The 25,720-nt window shown below is 49.0% G+C and overlaps 1 protein-coding gene across 2 annotated transcripts in view; it reads right to left on the bottom strand.

Annotated features, from left to right (window-relative positions):
* Positions 1–20,943, bottom strand: part of FAM117A (family with sequence similarity 117 member A) — a 42,785-nt gene extending 21,842 nt beyond the window's left edge. The window contains exon 1 of one of the 2 annotated variants that reach the window (XM_036033795.1): positions 20,923–20,943. Coding sequence is in view for 1 of the 2 variants with exons in the window: in XM_028520714.2 (XP_028376515.1) it covers positions 20,486–20,681 (196 nt within the window). In the remaining variant the exon portion in view is untranslated. Of the gene's footprint in view, positions 1–20,485; positions 20,705–20,922 lie in introns of those variants that run through there. The other variant, XM_028520714.2, reaches the window with a different exon arrangement.
* Positions 20,944–25,720: the final 4,777 nt, after the last annotated feature.

The raw sequence follows: 25,720 nt of genomic DNA, 5'->3' as shown, positions 1-25,720 counted from the left end.
AAAACAAACAAAAAAACCCCCCAACCAACCAACCAAACCAAAACAAACAAAAAAAGAAAAATACACACACAAAAAGGGAGGGGGGAGGCAAGGAGGAAGGGGTTAAGAGACAGAGATGGTAGAGGGCATGGGGAAAAACCAAGCACCCTAATCCAGACCCAGCGGCTAGCTCTGCAAGGGTTTCACCACAGCTGAGCTGAGCTGAACTAGAGGACTGGCCTCAGTTTCTTTTCCTTGAATGAGACAGCTGGGCCTCAGCCCCATTTCTACAGTGACCACATCCTAGTGCAGGGTGTTGGCACAGCTCCTAGCCAGCCACAAGATGACAGACAGAGTTACCTTCTGTCTTAGAGTCCTCAGCGAGGACCTCTCCCCTCCCAAACCCCTAAATTCTTGGCATGTCCCGGCCCCTGGGAGGAGATAATAAAATGCTATGTTTCCACCCTGGCTGGTGTAGTTCAGTGGATTGAGCGTGGGCTGCCAACCAAAGGGTCACTGGTTCTATTCCCAGTCAGGCACATGCCTGGGTTGTGGGCCAGGTCCCCAGTGGGGGCACACGAGAGACAACCACACACTGATGTTTCTCTCCTTCTCTTTCTCCTTTCCTTCCCCTCTCTCTAAAAATAAATAAATAAAATCTTTTTTTAAAGTGCTATGTTTCCTTTATAACCAGGGGCGGCACTTAAAAAATTAAATTTTCATAGGAAAAAAAAAATCTACCACTTATTTCAAAAACCTCATCCAAAATGGTTTGGGGAGCACCTGCTAATTTGGGCACCAAAATTGACTAAGGACTAAACAAAGGTCAAGTTCCTTCTAAGAGCAATCCCAACTGAAGCCAGAAGCAGACACTGACGTGCTTCATTCCATCCTCGAAGGGGCTACGGGCTGGAGCAGTGCCGCCCCCAAATATCTGGGTGCTCAGATGAGAGAGACCTCGTTCTGACTGCAGCTCTGCCCTCACTGCGGGGTGACTGCAGCTCCTATCACGAGACCTCCCTGGGCCTGCTCTCCCATCTGGCAAGCAGCAGCATGATCGGGCCTAAACTCCCTCGAAGGGATGCTGGAAAGAACAGAAGATGAGAAGCAAACATGCTTTAGTCTTCGTCAGCTAGATTAGGTCAAACCAATTGTCACTGAGCCCCCTCCCCGCCATCACAATCCTTTAGGATTGGAGGTGGGGGTGAGGGAGCCTAGAAAGAGGAGGCTCCCCAGAAAAGAGGGCAGGGGGAGTCCTAGCCACCACTGTCCCCTGGGAGGGTGCGCATCTGCACAAAGCCCCTCCCTTTACCAGGGACCGTCTAACCCAGCATGGACGCCACCCTGAACAGACTGGGCCAGGGCGGCAGTGGGACTGCCTGCAGGCGTGGGCAGCAGCTGCTGCGGGTCAGCACCCAGGTGGTGCTACACCCGCTGCGGCCTACCTCGGTCAGGACACCCCCGAGAACTCTCACATGTAAGTGTAGTGGAAATAGGAACTCGCCGGCTTATCCCTCCTGGGCACACCGGAAAGGTCTGGGTAGTGGAATGTGCTCTGCAACTGTGTGATTATGGTGACAGGAGCAGCGGCATTGAAAAGTCACAACGGTTGCTTGTGGTTGGAAGATGAACTGGTTTCATTTCTGGAAAGTACCCCTCTCAGATTTGGGAAATGGGGAGGGAAATAAGACAATCGGCTCTCCTATCTGAGGAGAGACGCCCATATCATGACAGGCCGTGACAAAGCAGCAGGCTGCCGGGGCACTGGCTGGGTGGCTGCGGGAGGGTGGAGTGTCCTGTTTACAGCACTGTGGGGTATTATCGGCCCATCGCCTGCAGCAGCCTCCGCGGCTCAACCACCTGGTGAAGTACCTTGGCACGGGGCCAGGCCATTTCACCGTGTAGCTGATCAGTGGCGGATGCTTTGGTTCTTGGGCAACAGCAAATGGAAAAACCAAAACAAAACAGCACACACCGGAGATAAGAAGCCTTAGGTGCTATCTTCCAGAGCCACTTGGCCCTGTCTCCCAACTGCTGCATTTTTATGGCTTTGGGGAGAGGGGACTCTGGCTGCAGAGGACCAGCAGTCACACGTCTGTGCACTGGGGAGGGAAGCACACAAACTGCAGATAAGACACCCAGCCAAGAGGGGCCGGGGTGCCTGGCACAGCCCAGGGGGCCAACTGATTCCTTCACAGTGAGCAGATTGTGAGCACACACCACAAGCCAGCTCTGTGATAAGCACTGGTGATAGCGCAGGGGTGGGGTCAGGAGATGCTCACAAGGTTGACATAATCCCTAAGCGCCTGAAGTTACCCTAGCCGACGCCTCTCCGGAAGGATCACCAGGTTGTCTCTGCTGTTCTCTCGTGTCCCTGGCTGGAAATCCGCTCAGGCCTGGCCGCACCAGCAAACCCCACTGCTGGTACCCGGAGGAGAACGAGGGCAGCTCTTAAAGGGGCAAGAAAGGGTGAGGGGAAGGAAGAAGGCAGCGGATGACACAGGAAGTGAGGTGTTTGTGGCTGGCTGCCCTTCTGAACTTGGCAGAGATGGACTGCGGGGTGGAGGTCAGGCCCTGACCAAAGGGTGCTGGCTGCTGAGCATCTGAGGGGCCACTTCATTTATCTTACCCTCCTGTAGGAGAAGCCTGGGAAATAAGACAAGGCTACGCTCCGCCCATCCTCCATTAGCATGAGGCATCATGATCCCAAAATACCCACGGACTACAGAAGGAAGAGAAAGACAGCCAACGAGACCTCACACATGGCAAGAGCTCAACAACCAGCAGGTCCAACAAACAAGTTATGAGTCACTTTCTCATGTCGTTGGGCTTTGAAGCATTGGCGCTAGTCTTCTCACCTCCCCCCTTAAAGAGAAAAAAAAAAAAACCCTCTTATTTATAACAGAAACTATACATATGTTGGAGGAAGTAAGAAAATGCAGATGAACAAAAACTGAAAAATAAAAACCGTGCACGCCCCCACTCAGAGATCACCACTGTGCACACCCTTCCTGGTCTCTCTTCACACGCATATGCATGCATATACATTTTTAGTAAAACGAGATCACATTATACACATTTTTCTACGATCTGCTTTTCTCAGTCACTGATCTTCACTGAGGACAGACAAGCAGGCTGGGCAGGACAGCCCCAGAGGATGAGGCAGGGCACATGGTCTGCACATGGAGGGAACAGGCCCTGCCCTGTCCCATCCCTTAGCTGTGATGCAGCGGCTTGGAAGGGGAGGAGGGGAGTTCTCTGGAGAAGAGCAAAGTAAGACGGGGATTCAGAATTTCTAAACATTGCCCCAATAACGGAGTTGCAGTAAGTAGGGGAAGTCCCTCCTCGCAGCTTCGCAGGGATTATTTTTCCATTTCGGTACGTGTGCGGGGATTAAACCAGGCAGTCTTCTGAGCTCCCGTGCTCCGGCACCGCTTAACTGCTCAACTCAGGGGCGTGTGGGTTTTGGAGGGAAGTTGCGGTCAAACCGAAATCCCCACTATGACTACCTAAGAGTTACAAGCCCTCCCTGGAAAGCCCAAGGAGACCCCATCCATCCCAGCTGGGAAAATTAAACTTGGGCCTTGGAACACTTCTTCCAACACCAAGCCGGAACTCATTTCAACCATCATGGGGAGAAGAAACCAAAGAAGCTAGATTAAAAAGGAAGAAGAAATAAACAGTAACATCACGTTTCCCTTCCCAGAAGGTTTACCCAATGAGAAAAAAGTGACGAGATTTGTATATGCATGAAAAACTTCTCAGGCAGACCCTCAATTAATTACTGACTCTATATTTAAGTGTGTAGCTCAAACGAAAGCATTTCGGGCTCCACGTCTGACTCCCTGGGGTGCAGACCACATCTACGGGCAGCTGGAGAGGAGACTCAGGACAGCCCATCTGGAGAAGCCACTGTGGGCAAAGAGCAAGGAACACACCGAACTCCCCGCCACCAGCGAGGAGGGAAGGGCGATCCCTGTGTGCATGCGTGGGCGTGCAGAGGGAGTAGATAGCAGCTACTTAACTTTGTGTTCAATTCTCAAGTAGCTGCAGTTTGAAGAAAAGGAAGTGGGGTGAACTTTTCACCTTTTATCTGAATCCTCTGAAGAGTTCTGTAGGATTCTGACATTCTTAAAACAAAATACTAGCAATTACTGATTGGAGTAGGCTTTCCTTTGGAATTGGTTTGGCCTTTGCAAAAATAATATAAACAGCACATAGTCTAGCCCTATCTCCCTAAAAAAAATAATAACGATTACCCTCATTCTGCAGTGTTCGGGAGTGATGGATTTCTGGGTGGCCTACAAGCTCAGAGAACAGGCACAAACCCTTCGGTGTCTTCATTTCTCCCAGTGATCTGATGCCTATCGAGTAGAGAAGAAATCACAACACCCAGTCAGCTCTTAGGTAGTCTCTTAAGAAGGAAGAACCAGCCCTGGCTGTTGTAGCTCAGCGAATTGAGCGCGGGCCTGTGAACCAAAGGGTCACTGGTTCAATTCCCAGTCAGGGCACACACCTGGGTTGCAGGCCAGGTCCCTAGCAAGGGGCACTCAAGAGGCAACCACACATTGATGTTTCTTTCTCCTCATCCCTTCCCCTCGCTCTAAAAATAAAATCTTAAAAAAAAAAAAAAAAAAAGAAGAACCAGAGATTGAGGAGGAGGTTCATCTGCAACACATACTGTGCGAGGACAATAGTGGCTGAAACTGCACCCTCATTTCTGTTCCGAATGCGTACACCCCATACATTCCCATCCATTCTCCTGTGCGAGAGGGGGCAGAGCTTCCTTCCAAGTGTTACCAGTGGGGGGGCCACGATATACCCTCATGTTACCCTCATGTAGACAGTGAACTGGCTTCTCCAGTGCCACAGGGCAAACGGAGACACAGGCCTTTTCCCCCGATAGAGACTTGTGAAACCACACTTCCCACCCTTGCGCTGTACTGGCAAACTCAAGTGTCAGGCGACTGCCTGACAGCCTAGCTCTGGGAGCCACGCTGTGGTTCGGAAGGGTTCGCTTCCTTCTCCTGGCTGGGAGCCAGGACGACCATACACACCTGGGTCTTGGGAACACTGTTTTACCCACTGGCATGTCAGGCGAGGCTTAATTAAACAATTAAGATATGAGGGGTCCCTTTTCTAGCGAAGAGAGTGGAAAGGAGGAAATCAGAATAGAATTACAGATAACTTCCAAATCGTCAAAGTAATTTTTCCTTTGAACCATGACTTATCGTTAGCTCCACCCAACCTGCTTTCTCCCTGACCTCAAACAAACTTGTAGATGGCAACGAGGGTGTGAGCAGCCGATACTCAGTGTGATGGTGGCCCACGTCACACACAATACCTACGCTCTGACAGAATGTGATGGCCCCATTTTGCTGCCTTCCCCTCAGTGATTCCAAACCCCCCAATTTTTTTATTCTTTTGAATTGCTCATGTCAATACTTACATCCACCAGCGTTAATTCAGAGCTGGCTTTACACAGCTCCCAACAATGGCCCAATCAGGAAGTCATCGATGGATGCCAAAACTACTGGGAGAACGGTTGTGGGGAACAGGGTATTTACATCATGCCAGAGTATCACCCCACTAACCAGTTATTAAGGGGCTTTTTTGGCATTATTTTAAATATATGTTTACAACGGGAAATTTGGTGATCACTACCTCCAGGCATCAGACTTGGCTAGTAATAGACACTCTGTGCTCCACCCATGAAATGCTCTTGCCAAAATGTTTTATTTGAATCCAATCAGGTCCCAGACCTAACTTCTCATTTGCATGAAATAAAGGGGACAGAGGAACAGGTTAAATGTCACCATGAGGAAAGAGAAAAACCAAGACTGTGGGACCGCCAGAAGACAACTGGCCCGCTTTTCAAGTCATGAAATCAAACGTATGGTGACAGAAGACCATCTATCTGACTTTGGGTGGTGAGCACACTACGCCATATACAGATCACGTATCACAGAAATATACACTTGAAACCTATGTGGCCCTAGGAACCAATGTCACCCCAATAAATTTAATAAAAAAGAAAATAAAGTAACTAAAAAAACCCCAAAACAATCAAACAAAAAACAGGGGCGGGAATGGAGTTCTAGATAGACTTTTTAAAAAAGATATAACCAAACGAGAACCTTGACACTGGATTCTAGATCCAAAACCAAAACCAAAACCAAAAAAAAGAGCCATCAAAGGGGAAACTGAACGTGGACGAGCTGTGAGCTGAGAGGGGATGAGATGGACTTACAGACCGTTTCCGTGGTGTAACAATGAAATCGTAATGATGTGGAAGAATGCCCATATTCTCAGGAGATGCCACTGAAGAAAAGGGCGAAGTGTCGTGATATTTGCACCTGATTTTCCTGGTTCACCAAAAAAGCACCTATGGATGCACGTATGTACACATGCCTAGGCACACATATACATGCTATACAGAAGTGAGATTAGACAATATGGTTACATTGTCAACTCATTTTCACTGGGGGGCCACATCAGCCTCACGGTTGCCTTCGAAGGGCTGGATGTAATTTTAGGACCGTGTAAATGTAACTCCTCCTTGACTATGGGCAAGGAGCTCGGGGCTGCTGCCAGGTGGGAACTCGGTGCCCAGCCGGATGAGCAAGGTGGACGGCCGGACCGGGCCCATGGGCCTCGTGTTTGCCACCTGTGGGCTACAAGCTCGCGGTGAGTCTAGGTGATGAGTAAGTGCTTACAAACTTTTCTGCAGGTTTGCAATTTTTTCAAAATACAGCTGTGAGAAATAAAAAGAAAAACTGGCTTAATTTGGGAAGATGAACATTCAGTTCACTCCTCAGCGAGGATCTAAACCCTTTAGCATTTCCATTTTGGCAAGTTATAGTCAGATTCACGTGGGTCACTGCTCTGGATTTCTAATTTGGGGAGAGAGAAGATGGGCGAGAAGAAATGAAACAGTGAATGAGGCTTAATCTGAGGCAAGGAATTGAAAGATGCAAATCAGCATAAGGTTAGAACAAAGATACTAGGTGAAGGAGACTTTAAACCGTATCGAGAAGTGTCCTGTCATCCCAGGACCGAGAGCAGGATGGGGGCAGAATTAAGGGGGTTCCTATAGGTCCAGAAACACAGCTGAGGCTGGTTGGAACCGCCTGCATGTCCAGCCAAGTTACCCCTGGGCACCCATCTGCCGCTGTTGTTCTTCAGAAGGAATGTGGAAACCAGATAAATCCTAGGGAAGGGGGTAAGAACGGCTAAAGGGAAAGCAGGTGGGTCCCAGGAGAAAGGTGAAACGAATTAGAATTTATCAGTTTCCTTAGTGGGTACAAAATGAAGGGCATTAAAAAGACTAGTTAGGAGTCTAGCTGGGTAAAAGGGAGAACTTGCTCATCAGAAGTGAGTGAGAGAAACTGTAGAATCTACCAGAAGAACGACTCCGGGAAGAGATAATTATATGCTCCCAGATGTCTCAGCGTCCACCCCCAGGAGGCAGGATGTTCCATCAGAACAGCCCGAGCCTCCAATAGTTCTAGAATTCCCCAGCCATTAAAGGGTAAATAAGGGATGGTTCCTGAGCAGTTCGGCTAAAATGAAATCTTGGGAGTCCATGCTATTTACCTGGGGTAAAATAAGGGGAGAAAAACGGCCCCGAGTCAAGGGGAGACTTGCTGATTAGACAGCTGTGTTGTGGGCACCCAGATGATCTCTCCCCCCTCCTCCCCCGAGCAGGAGTGTATAAATAGCGCTCAATTTACCTGTGGCAAGCCACAGGCAGGTCTAATCACATGACGGGGCCGGCCTGGAGTAAACACCTGGTAGACATCAGCGCTCAGAGGGCAGGTGTGCACACTACTATACCTCACTAGTTTGGAATCTGTCAGGACCTCTGCTTTTCCTGACTCCAATTCATTTTGTTCCGGGCTGGGAGTGGGGAGCGAGGCTATGGTGAGCAATTGTCAGTGACGTTCCTCGGGGAAGATACAGTCACAGAATTTGCTTTGCCTTCAGGGTCTAGAATTCTATTAGGGTCACTCTGCTCAACCCTCACAGCCTTGAAAACCTACGTGGACCATTTAGTCCCCCTGCAGAAAGTCCTCTCTGGTCACCTCCATCTCTTCACTCAGGTCCTAGCCCGTGTCCCCAGTTTCAAAGAGAAGATACCCAAGAGACCACTACGCCCCATTGTGAGCGGTTCCCCACCTAGCCCCTGACGTTCTGGAACTGACCCAGCCTGACCTCAGCTCAGGGGCAAACTCCCAGGCTGTGTCCTACAGGTGGAAAAGCCCACGGTGTGCTGGGCAGCCTTCCAGGCCAGCCCCTGCTCTTGCCAGTTGCTCAGACCCCCTGGGGGAGGCTCCGAGGCTGCCTGTGCGGTGCTTCCACAGCAAACCGAGCCTGGAAAGCCAGGAGAGACGGCCCCTCCAGAGAGAGCTCTGAAAGGTCTGACACTGGGAACTGCTGCCCCACTGTTAGCATGTGCCTGAGCGCTGATGACGTCATAGCAGAAGGACGCATGTCAGCTCACCTCCCCACGCATGCTTCCGGTCACTGAAGGTAGTTCCGCCTTCTTGCCCTGCGTGAGATGGGCTTTGTGTCTACTTTTAAACCAACAGCTGCTTAACGGTCACGTCACCTTCTTTTCTAAGTCAGGTAAAGAAAAGGCTTAGCCTCCTGAAGCAAAGGGAAATGGTTTAGAATATTCATTACCAAGACGTCCTATCCACGCCTCTAAGAACTGGAAGGAAGAGGCTCAGTGGTCACTGTCCCCTCTAAGCAGACAGCTTTGGCCAGTTGCGCAGCTGCTCCAACACAGACCTCCGAGATGCAGACCACCCAGCGGATTGTCACCCTCTGCATCATGACCTGATTCTGGATGCCCGCCCACCCAGCACTTATTCTGGGGTAGGACTGAGCCAGGAAGAATCAGGGAATAGCGGGGAGAGCAGATATAACTTGGTAACTGCCTAAGGACAAACAATCTAAATATGTAAGCTGGGTAATAATATGGTAAATGCTCATGGGTGTCTTTTACGTAACTGGCTGGAGCCCATGAGAAAAATTCCTTGATGCCAGCTTAACCACACAGTCTTATGGCTCTAGGGTAGCTGTAGGGAGACATTTCAGATAAAGGACACACACTAACGCAGAAGACTTTTTAAAGCCTGTTTTTTCCTGTGTTAAGAACCATAGTAGAACCCTGGCTGGTGTGGCTCAGTGGATGGAGCACTGGCCTGTGAACCAAAAGGTCACTGGTTTGGTTCCCAGTCAGGACACATGCCTGGGTGGTGGGCCAGGTCCCCCGTTGGGAGAGGAAACTGATCGATGTTTCTCTCCCTCTCTTTCTCCCTACCTTCCCCTCTCTCTATAAATAAATAAATGAAAACAAATGAATAAATAAGAAGTACAGCAGGACTCATTTACCTACCCCAATCCTGGAAACGAGGGGAAATACCAGTAAGCAGAAATGTCAGGAATAATTCGGGTGCCTTCGAGGAGCGCAGACGGGACGTGTGAAACAAGGTTCGGTGTGAGAGAAGAGGAGCCGGGGAAGAAGGACCAGTGCCCGAGCCTCTCATTCCGTCCGCTTAGCGGGCCCACCCCTCCTCAGGCCCTGGGGTGCGAGGAAGGTTTCATTGACTAAGCGTGAGCCATGCCTTTGTATTTAAGCTGGAACTCCTGTCCGCCGGGTAAGACGCGCCACAATAAACCCTACAGACGCCCTCTCCCAGGCGCCTGTACGTTACCAGGCAGTGAGTCCAACGAATCAACTGAGAAAGCTGTCTGGCCCAGTCCCATAACCTGGCATCGTTTTCTAAAGCAAATTCAACTCTTCCCCCCGCCCCGACCCTCAGATCTCTACTGTAAAAATGCAGGGCAGTTTTACTCCTTCTGATTCCATGTATTGTAAGGAATGAAGGGAGCAGAGTGAAGGGCAGCAGCAGAAAGAGTGTTTCTTAGAGTAAGGATGCAGTGTCCCCAAGAAGGCACCACCTGGACCCCTGCACGTGCCCGGTACGCATCTGCAGACTGCTGCATCCCTGCCGACCCCGCCTCCGCTGGGTCAGGGTGGGGAAGCGACTGGGCCGGGACACGCAGCGGCAGGCCCCCTGTCACTCTCGGAATCTGATGCCCACCTTTAAGGACAAGATGGAGTGTCCTGAGGGGTGGCCTACTGTAACAGCCAGTCCCTGGGCCCAAATCCTGCCTCTGCCCCAGTGTTCTACATGAACTCAGACGAGTCATTGACTTCCCGGGGCTTCAGCTGTTCCGTCTGTTCAATGGGAAGAACAGAAGATGTTACAAGGATGGCAGAAGAAAACTTCTTCTATAGTACAGTCAAATTAGTTCAGCATATATTCATCTTCTAAACTTTTTACTTGGGAATGACTGCAAACTTACAGATGCAAGAACACCAACAGTGCGTAGAACACCCATATAACCTTGACCCAGATCTGCCTGTTGTTAAATATTTGCCCCACTTGCTCTATCACTTGCTTTTGTTCGTGTGCACTTTTTCTCACACACATATACGCTCTCCCACATTCACACCAGAGATTCACACACACATTCAGATACACGCACACCATCCTTGGTTGGGTTTCCGTGTGGTGTTCCATTTGAAAACAAGGACATATCAGAAGCTGGGAGGTTCGGGACGAGGAGAAAGCAAAAGGGGCCTTGCTACTTGGTGACGAGCCCACGGCTCTGCTCCCTTCTCCCCGCCCCCAGTGCCGACGGCAAGCGCTTGAGTGTTCTGGTTTAGAGATGAACTATTATTACATGGACAGGGACCAGAAAAAGTACTTGTTACATGAGATAGTTGGTTATTCTTGTCTTTTTCGTTAAACAACAAAACCCACAAAAAAACAACCACAAGGCATTTATATGAACCATGGAAATTGCTTTATTATACAGAATAATTTTTATACTTGTTACAATGGGATTTTATTTTACGAAGTTGGAAAGTAGCTGGGAAAGAAAGGTTCTACGCGAGCATATGGTTAGGAGGACGTTAAGAATTCTACAGAGTCTGGTCTGGCGAGAGAGGTAAGGAGGTGAGGCCGCCCATTACCCTGTTGGGAGGGTTAGGTAATCTCTGTGAAGCAGGCCAGGCAATTCTCTGTGCCACCAAGTCCCTAGATGGACTTGCCCTGAATTCAAGTCCCCCGCTGTCCCCCTTAGAAAGGCACCATCATGCGTCACAACAGCTCCAGGCCCAGTTAACCTGAAGCTAGGAGACGGAAACATGCTCAGGTCGGGGGGTGGGGGGGGAGGCCATGCTAGGGGAGTCAGGGGAAGGTTTGCACCAGGAATTCCCTACATGGAGGGCTAAGTTGTCATCAAGATGGAATGCCACCTGCACCTACCCCCCAACATAGGAATGCACCACCCACATTCATTCCCAGTTGCTTTTTGGGGGGGTTGCATGCCATCACACATAAGATAGACACCCTTTCCTATACGCTCCATCTTAAGACAATCTCCACGTGACCCCAAGCTCAGCAAAAATGACCATGACCCCCAGAGGCAAGAAAACCCTGCCCGCCTCCTGGGCCCCATCTGTCCCTGGTTAGCTGCTCATTACACATGGAAATTGCTTGTGTCCAACCCATTGGCAACACTCAAAAGCCACCACCATATTACACATATAATGTAATCACCACCACCTTCCAATTAGCTGCGTCAAGTGGATAGTCACTTATCAGGTGCTACAGGAACAAGCAGACTTCTATGAAGCCCATTTTCCTTTCTGATTCTCTAATTTGGTCAACCGAACAAACGACTTTTTGCTCCTGGAATGCAGGTGTACAGCAGACGGGAGACCAAGGCTGGGCATGTGCTGGGCAGGCAGTAGAAGACGCCAGCTGGGGAGGACAGGCACACCAGGCTGTCCAGACTATGTGGGAAGAGCCCTGGGGTCAGGGGCAAAAGGGCTTTCTCAGTCACACGGTTTTGGGTGAGGCACTTCCTTTCGTGGCCTCAGTTTCCTTGTCTGCAGTAACCACCAAATGCCACCTGCAGCTGCAGGACGGAGACCGTGCAGGATGTGCAGATGAACGAGAAGCATTCGAGAGTGCTGACTGTGAGCCACAAAGAACTAAACAAATGGCACTCGCTGTCAAAAGCAAAGATCTATACTCCCCTACTTCCCCAGAAAATGCCGATGAATTTGGGGATCTCCCGAACTGGATTCACAAACTCTCCCTTCCCACAGGGCACCTGTTTCAGCTGCCCCCTGTGAACACGGAACTACCCGGGATTTCGGTTCTAATAAGGACAAGTCCAGGTGTCACTCTCAGTGCAAAGATGTGCATAGAACCCATGGACGTGACTCACATCGCCCTCCCCTCCCCAGTCTCTGAATCCGGACTACGTAATGCTGTGGAAGCTCTCTAGTTGCATCCCCTCTGTCATGCCAAATGCTATCCACCTCCACCCTCCGCCCCAGTGTGTGTCGTATCTGATGGGCATGAGTTACAAAGACAATCCCAGACAGGGGCCATGCAGCAGGTTTTGAGCCAGCCTGCAGGTGTGGGGCAGGGAGCGCACGTGTTATCAACGGTGGTTCTCTCACAGCCGTGTGGGCGATCCAACACGCACAGAGCACGGGAAACCCTTAGAGGGAAGGCAGTGTGTGGGGTACAGAGGAGAAAGGAGAAGGAGATGAAGCTGCCTTCCTTTTCTCCCAATCACATTTTAACTCTTTCCAAAGTTACCCCTGGCTGAGGGGGTTTGTAAAACCATTTTGCCTAAGCCACCAGGCCTGTGGTTGACAACTTTAAAGGCAAGGGAACACGGGCTCCACGGATGACAGTGTTTGTGTCCAAGGGCTGAGGAATGACAATGAGCTTCTCTTTCCAGGATTTTCCCACACGGCGGGGGAAGAGAAAGAGAAGTGGCAGCGCCTTGTATCACAGGATGGCACCTGGCTCGGGAGGGGGGATTCCGGGCTGATCACGCTTCTGAAGCCACTAGCGGGGTCAGCAGACAACTCGGCTCCCTGGCCTAGAAAAGTCACCAGTTCAGGCCTCACCTTCCTGCTTTCTTTCGCGATGTGCTTTAGCACTGCTAGGAATTTGGCGCGAATCTATCTGCAGTGAAAGGACGTCCAGCATTCACCTCGGTCTCCTTGGCCTCGCACCCGTATCCACATTGAAGCCTAAAGCCAGGTAGTCTGGCCTTTTTACAAAACCCTAAACATTGGCTGTTTCCATGGATCAACCTGGTGACTAACTACCCAAGTCACCCCCTGGCTTTATGTGTGTGGGGAAGAGAGTCTACCGGCCTAGCAATGACATCCATGGAAATGCCACGTCGTTGCCACCAGCTGGGCTTCAAGCCCAATGACCAGGATGAATAGTGATTGAGATGGGCGGGGGGCGGGGGGGGGGCGGGGAGACTAACACTTGGGGGTGGGGGTGCTCATGAGGAGCTGAGGAGAGGTGTTATGAAGGGGACACAGTGTATAGGGACCCGAAGTGGGGAAAAAGCACCTCCAGGGAGCCTGGGCGAAGTGTGGCTCACTCTCCCCACCCCTGCCGCCTTTCCAGCAACTCAATCCAACAAGTATTTATTGAGCACGACACTCCCCATCTGCCCTGGCCCTCCCTCTGCAAAAACACTCAAATCTGTTCAAGCTGCAGGGTGAGTTCCACTGCACTTAAACTTGAAACATGAGGTGCCTACCTTTTAAAAAGGCAGGCACACAATTTCCAGCATGAGGCAGAAGGGACTAGAGAGATCTGAGAGAGTTAAAGAGTACAGCTGACCAGACAAGGCCACACGGATGCCACTTCTGAAGGGGAGAGGAGAGAGTAAAAACTTAACCTTAGGGAGAATAATATGATGTCCAATTAAAAAAAAAAAAAGCCTACTCAAACCCAGTAATTCTCTAATTACCTCCACCTAACACTGCAGTGTTCCTTCACCCCATGCTGCCTCCAGCTTGAACTTGCATCTGATCCTCTCGCAGACGGGTTAGTTATCTGCCTTCAGAGGTGCACACTTAATCCTGCCTTTGCCTCTCAAGGTGGTCAGACCTCGGTGCTCTCCTGCATGTTTTCATTTAGGATCAGATGATACGGGGTTCAGGTGGAAGGGCTGGTGGTAATGTAGATTGTGCTTGTTAACACATTCCCCCCCCACCCACCGAAAAGCCACCTGCCATTCACAAAACAGGGAGTGTGGGGTCAAAGAAGAGGCCTCCCAAACTTGCAATGCTGCACTGCCAAACACTGCACATTCTCTAAGAAGTCATCTTCAGTCATCTCTGAGAGACACCGCCCCCCCCCCCACCCCCAAACCCTAATCATGGGCTTGCTGCTTCAGATCAACCAAAACCCTTCAGGGAGTCTTCCCAGGCCTCCCCCAACCTCCACCCCTTTTATTAGGGAACTGGAAGCAGAACTGCTAACATGCAGGCAGGGCTGAGCCCCAGGCGCTCCATCCACCCCCAGTGTCGGCCGTCTGTGGCTCGTGCGTAGGGCAGAGTAAGTGCCTGCACACAGCCCGGACTGCAGTTCCAGGTTCCCCAGGGGCTGGAGTTAGAAGTTTTCCGATTATGAAATACTTTGATAGCATTCTTTTAAGTTTTCTAAAGCTACCTTTGATTAGCTGAGATGCTCCTACACAGCGAAAGTCCACGGACGCTTACTGGAGCCTGAGGATAAACATTTAAGCGGCTCCAAGCTGGGCAGTCAGCTTTGCAGTGACCCTGAGGAGGAGTGTGGAAGAGACAGCACAGTGCCAAGGAGGAGTCTTCAAAACCAGGAGGTTCGGTGGGGACCAGGAGCCGGAGGCCCGAGTGTGAGCAGCCAGCTGTGCAGAGCCTCCCACCACGCAGCTGTTCCCAGCAATGGCCCCTTCCCAAGCTCCCCATGACTGGAGAGGAAATGGAGCACAGATAATTTATCACTTCAAATATAGTCCCAAACTCTTTTTTCTCTGAGGCCAGGATTTGTTTTTGACCTCACAATGTGAATAGAATCGGCTAACGTTTGGTTAATTCATAACCCCGCAGGCCACATAATGGGAGCTTTCCGTGCAGATTGGATTCAGGAAAAGGTAGCAAGTTGACGAGCTGTCCCACTCATCCTTCCTCTGCTTCCACCCTTCCCCGCTCCTTCTTCTGTGCATCTCAGAGGGAAGTGAGATTCATTAACCCACCAAGAGACCGGCCCAACTCACTAAACTAAATTCCTGGTGGGCACCCATCTTGGCTCTGAACTGGGAAGGAAGCACAAAGGTTTTCCCTTCCAGTGCCTTAACAGGGCTCCTGTGGAGGATGGGTAAGCCCAAGTAAGTCTAGTGAAGCATGTATATGAGCTAGTGTCATACAGCATCTGATATAGAGTGCCGATACGAGCTCAGAACCGGCCCTGGCCCTGCAACACACCACACCCTACCCTTCCGGCACAAAGGCCCTCCCTGCGAGCTGTAAGAATCCAGAGGAGGAAGCGCAATTCCTAACAGTTCCATTAAGATCAAGGAAGAGCGTACATAGCCTTGGTGCCTGCCAGTCACACCGTTCAGGATAACCTGGCAGAAGATGCAGGGACCGTGTTCTGTGGCTATGAAAGCCCACCAACCACTTGGGCAACATTCACTATTTTGCAATCCTCCTTCCAATTTTCTGGAGATGTATCTGTGTCTAGAAGCAGAGAAAAGGATGCTGTCTTACCGCCACAGCCCACTGTTGTTTTCACCCCTCCTGCACAGACCTCGAGTGGTTGAAAATATCCCAGCTCTGTGTTACGTAAGTGGAGACCATCCCATATGCACATAAATAATCATTTCCTGTCCAAAATACAGAAGAACACATAGACCCACACTCCTTTTGGGTACCAAGGAATAAAGCAGTTAGGCAGTGTGGCCCCCAATTTCAAGGATGCCATCGCTGATGATGACATCTCAGAGTCAGATACTTCAGCAGTGCGTTTTGCTGACCATGTGCCTGGTACTAGCAAAGCTGTCAAAAGCAAGTTAGCAGTGCCAGGCTGGGAAGTGCTTGGTGTTTAATGCTTCCCAAACAAAAGGCGGCCTCATTCACAGGGTTTTGAAGGACAACTGTAGCTCTTAAAGGATTTTAACTGCACCCCCAAGCTTCATGATAGCAAGATGGCTCTTTGGCATAGAAAAGTTACACTCTAAACACCTAACTAAATGGTGCATATATCTGTATTTGTATAAAACATTTGTGGATAGAAGAACTCAGTACATTAAAAAATGATGTCATTTCCCCCCAAACTGGTCTACAAATTAAATGCAATTCCACTTACATTTCGGGGGCTGGGGGAGAATGGTTGCACTCTATTCTAATCTCCAGACTGTTTCTCGGACTGTTGCACCACGGTCCAAAGGGAACATGGCTTGCTGAGGGCCTCCTCTCAGCGTCTCCTATACGCAACCTCCTCCTATGTGGTTCCACACTTCTCTTAACCCCCAGCATCCTCCAAGAACCCAGTTTTCAAAGCATTGCACGGAAAGGAATTGAATAACTACCAATAGCATTGCTAATAACAATGCTGCCTTATGTTCACTGAAACGACCATCCTGGAGAACATAATCAACGTTTAAAATAAACCCTTTCCATGTCCCTGTGGGGAAGCCAGCATTTTAGAGCAGCCATGACTACTGCCAGCTCACAGTGATCTGTTCAGAAAAATAAAAGATAACGAGAAAAATCCAAAACAGGAGACGAGCTGAAGGTAATTTCCACATGGTTTTAAAATGTGTTCACGGCAGTTATGGGTTGTTAGGTTTGCAAGGTGGGTAGGTGGGAAGGGGGTACAAATTTGCCTAACAGTTATGCTTTTATGTAAATCCAAATGAGTTTATGTCTACTGAACAGAGGTCGCCTGAAAGCGGAGGGGACAGGCAGCCTGGATTCACACACGCCAATCTTCTACAAAGACTGAGACCTGGCTGGAAGCTGATAACCCCTCTTCTTTACCCCTAAAACATCCGTGGGGACACAGGCTTGTTAATTCTCTCTACCACCTTAGGATTTCCACAATGTTCCTGACCATGATTCCTATATAAAGATCAGTTTCAAATATACAGGAGATCATGGTTAGGAACATTGTTTAAGACAAGAATAGGCCAACTTCTTCTGTTAAGTGCCATTTATTTTTGTCTTTGCAGGCCAAATGGTCTCTGTCACAACCACTCTACACTGTCATTGTCGTGCAAAAGCAGCCACTGATGATACCTCAGGGAAGGAGCAAGGCTGTGTTCCAATAAAACTTTATTTACAAAAACAGGCAGAAGCCTGGATTTGACCTGTAGGCCCTAAGAGTCGAGCCCCGGTTCAGAAGGTTCTGGTGGGCAAAGGAGGTACAGAGGCAGCATTTGGCTCCCTTAGCAGTGAGCTGGTTCCAGTGCAGGAGAAGTTGCAAAGCTGGATTAAATATTAGCTTCATTCTAGGGATCTGGAGACAGAGACACTTAACAGGACAGGAAGACTGGAACCTCAAACAATGTACCTCCTACTCCCATTTCCCATCGTCAGTAGTCCTGGAAGAACATAAACATTAACAGCCTCCAAGAGACATAAGACACAAACAAGAATTTAATTAAAGGAGGAGCTGCAGTAAGAAATTTATCCTGGGTTTCTATTACCCACTAGTGGCTCTTAGCTTTCTTAGAGTTGACCTTTACTTTTCTCTCTATTCCGTCTTCCACACCCCTAGCCCAGGCTCATAAAACGAAGCCATTCCTCACTTTATGAAGACATCCTTGCAGATGAATGGCCACAGAAGGTAAATCCTGCTCTTTACGACATAACCCTTTTTTACAAGGTCTAATATATCTTGTCGAGAACACGACAGGGTGTGCAGTGGAGAGATAACTGCACAGCGCGGAGCCCTACCTCACTGTAAGATGGGGAACAGAAACGATGACGACACTTGATTGTTCCTGAAACCTGGGCCCAGCTCACCTGCCTTTTTAAACAGTTGGGTTTCAGAGCCCTGTTTTAAAACGCTCATTTTAAAAGATGAGGGAATAAAAGTGCACGGGGAGGCCCTGAAATTCTGAAACCTGCAGTACTGGTTTCAGACCAACATGGGTTTGCTCTTTGAAGCCCAAAAAGGCAACGCGCTCCCGCCAGCAGTGCTCTCGCCTTGGCTGGGTGGTGAGAACAACGGTGTCAGCAGCGGCGAACACTTTCATAGCACCTTCTAGGGGCCAAACGCTGTTCTAAGCACTTTATAGCTAACACTTCATTTGATTCTTATCACGTTGATATCATTCACATTTTACAGATGAGGAAACTGAGGCACAACAGTTAAGTAACTCCCTCCATACCACTTAGCTAGCAAAGAGTGGAACCTGGATTCGAAACCCAGGCATTCTGGCACCCAAAGCCGTTCCCATAAGGGCTTATGACGGCAAAGCCATTTCCCTCTGGCACATATGGCCTAGAGTGGAAACACTCTGAACACACGCACAGGTTAAAGGGAACATGCAGAAGACCTGACGTGCTTCCAAGCCGAAGGCCAGGTACATTCCCTTGACGTCTAGCCACAAAGGAGTCACCAGGCTCAGGCTAGTCTTTCCTCCTAGCTTGGTTCTCTCCTGCCTCACTGAAAACCTATGGGTAACCTCACCACACACAAGGTCAGTGCCTTACTATGCCTCTAGGGTAGTAATAAGTGAAGAAATAACCCATTGGCCCAATCCCTAAGCAAGAGACCACCAACCTCACCCTAATCATTTGAAAGGTAACAACAGAACTCGTTTCCTGTTTTCACCAGCGTTGTAGGGCCCTGGGCCTACAGAAGGGACAGGCCACGTAGGAACCACTCACCCAAGCCTACACTCATCTCCTTTCCACAGCATCTGCCAGTGCTTGTCTTTTTAATGTAAGGCACAGTATGGCAGACACAGTATAACTGCTCTAAAATACTACTGCTAATAGATTGCCAGCTACTGCACAGGCAGGCTTTCTACTAAGCGTGAGTAAGGTTCCAGTGCTTGCTGTTATACTAAGTTCCCTGGACTCCAAGGAAGCTCAAACAAAACCAACAGGTTTGCAGTCCCGTGGTTTACTTTCCAGCTCATGAGAGGTCTGAGTTCGTCTGGACATTATTTTGCTCTACACTGCCAGATTCTAGGCATACTTCTACTAGTTGGTCACCATCTTGCTACCAGATTTGATCAAGTTTCTGCATTCCAAGATGCAATGCTAACATTTACAATAAAGTCCAGACAAACCTGGACTTTCTATTTCAGAGACCCTCTTAATCCCATTCTTACCTAGAAGGCACTGTAACAGCTATACTTTCGGTAGGTGAATGTGCAGCAGGCTAAGCCGAGTAATCACAAAAAGCTCGGGGAACTCTGGTTCAGAGAATGTCACTAACTGTTAGACGGCAGGGACCATGACTTTTGTACATTTGGTAGACTCGGAGGCTTTGGAAGTGTGCAACAATCTTTTCACATATGGTGTGAATCAAATGCAAGTCTCACTTTCAACTTACTGCCAACCTCTTCATACAAGTAGGTTAGGTTCCTTTCCTACTTCTAACTGCCTGTATTGGGGGTCCCAGGGGGGGCATCATAGCTATGAGTGTGCAAGTCAGGTAGGCTTACTCCTCTGTAGTTTCCCCACACCCACATCAAGCTGCTATTAAGACACCATTTCAGTGCTGTTCGGGAAGTGGGGGTATCTGCCATAGTGTACTTGATTGTAGCCCTCACCCCACTGCCACGTTGGCTGGCAATACCCAGGACAAAACGGCTGTGGGAGGGAGAGGAGGAAAAGCAGGGTGCAAACCGCCCAGGTCCCTCTCCCTCACACACACGATGGTTGGAATGAGACAGCCATATTAAGCAGGTCAGTGATGTGGGAACATACAACTTCTGGGACACAACAAGAGGAATGTAGGGAATACGAGTGGAGCGTTTGTACCTATTCAAAGCCGTTAAACTAACTTAGTCTAACGACTCAGATGAAATCAGCTCCAGGAGGTGGCATAAAGGGAAGAGCAGGAAAAGTGCCAGGGAAAGGAACTCCAGCGCTATAGAGCGGGATGCTGGGGCCAAACTCAAATACGAGAAGTAACACATGGCTCCACTGAACTCTCCTTTATGCCCTTCCCCCTCCCCATGCAGACGCCCAGCGCCCACCGGCTCCTGGCTCCAGCGCCAACCCTGCAGAAGGCGCCCCCGTCAGACGCCAATTACTTCTTCCTCACAACTCGCGGCTACCCCTGCATCTTCCACTCGCCCCCACACGACACCCCTGCCACTTTTTGGTTACGCCCCCAAAGCCAGCCTCCATCTGCCAGGTCCCTCCCCTCGGCTCCCAGCTCCGACATCCAGGACACGGCCCCGGCGGTGCACCCTGAGTTCATGGCTCCTCGCTCTCGCTCCCTCCGCCCTCTCAGATTTTGTGCGACCCCCTTTTTCTTTCCTGGCCCCGGTCCACTTTCCCCTCACACTTCTTCCCAATGCCCCTCCCCCCACCACGCGGCCCCCTCCCCCAACGGCTCCTCCCCCAGCACCCGCTCCAGGCCCAGCTCACCTGCGCGGCCACCCCCGTCCCGGCGCTGGTGCGGCTGCTGCAGCTGGAAGGGGACCGTGGCCCTGAGCGGCTGCAGCCCAGCCCGGGGGGAGCCGGCGGGGGCTGGAGGAGAGCAGCCCCGCCGGAGCCCCCCTGCCCCTCCACGCCCCGGCCCCCAGGCACCTCCGCCTCTGCCGCCCGCTGCGGCCCCCGCCATTGCCCGCCCGACAACCCGCCTCCCTCGGCCCCACAGCGAGCCCCGCACAGCCCCCAACCCCCGTTGCGGCTGCTTATCAGCCCTACGAGGCGGAGACCGGCCCCCTTAACCCGAAGCTCTCATTGGCCTACGCATTCCCAGACCTCTCCTCCCAACCAATCCTCGTCTTGATCGTCCCTTCCCAGAGGATAATTGGTCAATATGCTTAGCGATCCTACCCCAAAGCCTACCCCCATCACACCCCTGCCCGCTTTCGCACGTCCGAGGGGCTGCTGATTGGTCTGCCCTGAAGAGGGCTAGTTCTCCGGTACCCCCAATGAAAAGGCGCAGAAAAGGGGAGCGTCACACCCAGTCCCAGGTAGTATGCAAATAAAATGTCACGTGACGTCAGACTTAGCGGGGGCGGGGCCAGGCGTAAGATGGAATCAGGCATTGCAATCATCATGGGGGGTAGGGAGGAGTGTCAAACTTTCAGAAGTTGAGTCCTCGCAAGCACCAAGAAAGCGATAATTTCAAAAATCATCACTTTTGGTTTAATCTAAACACAGGTTTGAACTCTCAGGATCTTAGTGCTGCTTGCAAGCTCCCAAGAGTCTACAAAGTAATGCAAAGTTTGCACATATTTGCATGTGATTTGCATTATATGGCTACCGGACTTCATGTGACACCCACATTTGTCTTTCTCCACGTTTCCAAGTTCGTACTTGGTGTTGGTCCAACCTAAAAAAAAAAAAAAAGAAAGAAAAAGGAAAGAAGCTGCTAGCCCGTAAATTAAATTGCGTTTGTATAGGAGCAGGATTTTCTCTTCAAGAGTCGTCCATTTCCAGTCTAGCTCTGAAGAGTGGTAGCAATAAAGTGACTGAAAAACTTGCTCAAATTTGCAAGGTGACTCCATGCTAAATCCTGGTCTTCTCAGTTCAATACTCTCTGACCTACAAGTCAAAACGAGACTGGATGGTCCCCAAAGAGTATGCATGCAGTTGTGAAAATCACATACTAGAATATATAAGAAGACATTTGGGAAAGAAAACAGCATTTAAGTTACTATTAAAAAGTATTACTCTTCTAAAGAAAAAATATTACCCTTGGTATTTATTAACCATTTTGCTCTATAAATGGACAAAGCCAAAGGCAATCAACCCTGGACTGTCTGCGGTAAGGGACCGTCCAAATAATTGGACAATTCCCTCCAGATTTATATTTAGCCATGAATTCTAATTTTGATCTTGCTACAGATTTATCTTTCTATTTCTGTTTTTGCCCAGTTTAATGTTAAAATGAAGATATTCCCTGAAGCCATACTAACTAATCAGAGAAAAGCAGGTAATCTGGGAGCATGCTGCAAGGCAAGAAGAGGTTCTTCTGGGATTAAATATTGAAAGCAGATAATACCCAAAGTGGATATCCAAGAGTTGGGTGAATACGAAAATCGGCCTACATATGCAGAACAAATGGAGGCAATGGAACATCCTGAAGATAGGTTTTCTTTGCAGAGTGTATGTACTCTCGCAGGTTTGAAGGATTTACTTCAAGATCTGACATTTGAAATCTTTTTTATTGGCTGGGAAATGCTGTACTCCTTTTCCATGAAGAGGACAACTTGACCAAAGGCAAGTAGGAATGAACAAAAACTGATGAACTGAAAAAACTCAATCTTTATAAATTTAACTGTTATTTAAAAAATCTTGCAGTTTATCATATTACTCAAGCCTTCCAATTAGCTCAAAGTTCATATATATATATGAGGATATATATATATGTGTGTGTGTGTGTGTGTGTGTATCCTCCTGACAATCTGGAAGAAGAAAAGCATAGATTCTTATTATGGTGCAAGTAAGGAAACTGAGGCCCTAAAAAGGTGAGTCCTTTGATTCCTAGCTCAGATCTCAATGAGATCTTATTGGACCACCTTGCTTCACATCTTCATTAGGAACAGCAATGGTGGCAACTACCATTCATTGAGTTCCTTTTCCAAGCCAGGTACATGTTAAGTACTGTGCTTACATTATCTCATTTAATGTTCATGGCCATGCCTATGAGATGAGCACTATTTCCCCTTCATTGAGGTTTCAGAAAGAAATAACATGTCCAATGTTACTCATGGGTCCTGAATCCAGAGCTGAACTCCTAGTTTCTATTCTTGAAAAACTTTCTTATGAACACAGAAGGCTTACTATTTATGTTTTACCTAAAGAATCTCCAAAGGTGCACATTTACCTGAGATGTTAACATTAATAGTTGTCTAGTATTTTATAGCTTTTACATATATTGTCTCATTATATTTTCACAACAGGCATGTAAGGTAGAAGATGCAGATACTGTCTCTACAGAAAGCTGAGTCACAGAGGCTAAATGACTCGCCCAGGATCATCCACTTAGTAAAGAGCAGATCCTAGGTCTTTTGACTCCAAGTTCAAGTCTCTTCCAAACCAATACTTAACTCCTAGACCGCAGGTCTGCCTGAGAGTCAAAGGGTGGTTTCTTGAAATCTGTTCTTGCCTCACAACTTATTCCATTTTAGGACTCCTCAATGTAAATTCTCAGTCATAGGAGATGGTGAGCGATTTACTTATTCTTTATTGTTTGAGCCATACAGTGTGTGTTAGAAGTAAAATTCCTGGAATTAAGAATCATGAAATACTTTGGGCAAGTGGTACCCTTTCTTTATGCCAAAATTACCTCTGTTGCATCAACTGCACAGAGTTAAAATGAAATATTATTGCACAGACACATTCTTCCCCCAGAAAAAAGGGTAATGTCGGTAGTCTCAAAGACATGGGATTTCAGTTTTGTTCCAAAGCCAAGTTACCAGGAATTGAGGGCCTGGACAGTGGAAGAAGAGCCCGTGGAGGCAGCACAGCTGAAGAATTGGATCTTCTGAGTCCAGAGAGTCCTGGTTCTTCCTGATAAGTTGCTGGCAAAAGACACTAAAGTTGACCTAGCCGGAGGAGTGAGAAGGCAGGCAGGCATAGGAGATTCCTGTCCTCTCCTTACCTAGGTATCATGCCCAGCCAGCTGTCTCTTATTGCCTTCTCTATCACTGATAGCTTCTCCTGGCATGGACATGATGGGAGGATAAAGACTCTATTCTGAAGGTCAACGCCTGTCTGTTTCCTCCAATAAAAGAAGCCATGGCTTTGGGGAGGATGGGTGCTGCTAAGGGGAGATGCCTTGCCTTACAAAGCATCCTGTAGCTTCCAAGAGACCTTTGTCACTGTCCCCTGTCATCCTTATCAACATGACTGACATGAATTAATTCACTTATCAAAAATATATTGAAATGACCAGTATGTGCCAGGCACTGAAGTAGGTGCTACACAATATTGTTCAGAGACATGCTCTTGACACTGGCGTTCACAGCCCAGCAAGCCTCGAAGCCTGTTCGCAGAAGTGATGTGGGGCTAGCAGCTATTCCGACTGAGCCATGACCTGGTTCCTTCTTTCAGGGACTTCCAGTCAGAAGCAGGTGTTCATAAACATCAGAGGTGGGGAATCGCATGCACCACGTGTACCAATACATTGTTTTCATCTACAGTGAGAAGTATTTGCTTCAGAAAGTCCCAATAACAAACCTTACTCGGTCCTTAGATCCCAACCTGCTATTGGGATGTCCACAGATGTCACAATAAATGAGGACTCAAGGAATTGGAGGGTTTTTTTTTTCCTACAGGTGTATTTCAGAGATATAGCCTTTCCCGGATGGTCCCTATAAGCCCCAAGGGTCTTAAAAGCTGTAGAAGCCTGAGGGACTACCGAGGACAAAAGGCTGTGGGGAGTGCTGGCAGATCAGAGCATCAGCAGGGAAGCCTTCTCCTGCTGGCCACGGGGTTAAGAGAAGGCTGTGGTTGTCATCGTCAAGAGGAGCTTTCCAGGTATAGCTACTTGCAGGGCACCTTGACCCTTGCCCGGTGCATTTATGGCACAATAACCAACAAGAATGGGAGTTCCAAATTGCCATTTTTGTCCTCCAAACTCTGACACTCAGTAGTAATTTGTCAGCAGAGAATAAAGAAGTTCTAGTATCTCTTGGTGCCTGGGGGACTGGACTTCCTGGTGAATGTCTAAGGGCTTACGTCTTGGCCCCCAGGGTCCCAAAATAACCAAACAGAAAACAAGATGACGCAGACACACAGTGCGTCTTTCCGACCTGCCTCCTTCCCTCGGCTTCTGTCTGAAATGTCAGGCCTCACTCCTCAGGGAATGAGATCCTGAGGAAATGGGGTCAGAACTAAAGGAGCAGAGCAGCCTGAGAGGAATTGGGAAGGAGGGTTGAGGGAATGAATGAGGTTATGGGAACAGAGTAGGGAGGGGGTCCTAGCCCTTGATACCTCGCCCACTCTGGTGGCCTCCCTCTCCCTACATCCCTTCTCTCTCACTCCCAAGGTAACCAGGTGGCCTGGATTTTGACCTTCGGTACTACGTCTGACACATTTTGTCCCCTGCTGCCGCCCACCCACCACTTCCTGTCCTCTGGCTTGGTTATCTCACTTGTTCCTTCTCCTTCATTCAGACTGGATGGCATTCACTCGTTAGTTCTTTTCCTCTCCCTTGGTGGAAACTGGATTTTCTTGATAAACTGCATCCTTTTCAAAATTAAGATTCCACCACCTTGACAATATAGGAGATGGCAGAAGTTTTAGAACAGGTAAAGAGAAGATGTGGGATCAGAGATATCAACATTTTGGAATACTAAATCTAATGGCACTCTGTGAAAAACACAAAGTGGGTTTTCGGGTGTGTTTAAGAATTGGAGGAGACATTAGAGACTATGTATGATGTAGGCCCTCATTTTACAAATGGAGAAGTGGATGCCCAGACAAGGCAAGGACGTGCCAGAGGCCACTCAGCAGAGCTGAGGCAGGGTAGGAGGCCAGGGCTCTGCATCCCAGTCAGTGTTACTTCAAAACATAAGTGACTTTTAGAAGAATTTGGATGGAATACTATTCAGCAATAAAATGGGACAAACTGCTGATATAAGCTGCAACATGATGGACCTTAAAAACATTATGCCAGGACTTCCAGCCAAGATGGAGGCGTAG

Source organism: Phyllostomus discolor, chromosome 8 (genome assembly GCF_004126475.2).
Source record: "Phyllostomus discolor isolate MPI-MPIP mPhyDis1 chromosome 8, mPhyDis1.pri.v3, whole genome shotgun sequence".
Classification (NCBI taxonomy): domain Eukaryota; kingdom Metazoa; phylum Chordata; class Mammalia; order Chiroptera; family Phyllostomidae; genus Phyllostomus; species Phyllostomus discolor.
This window is presented reverse-complemented; position numbering and strand designations above follow the sequence as displayed.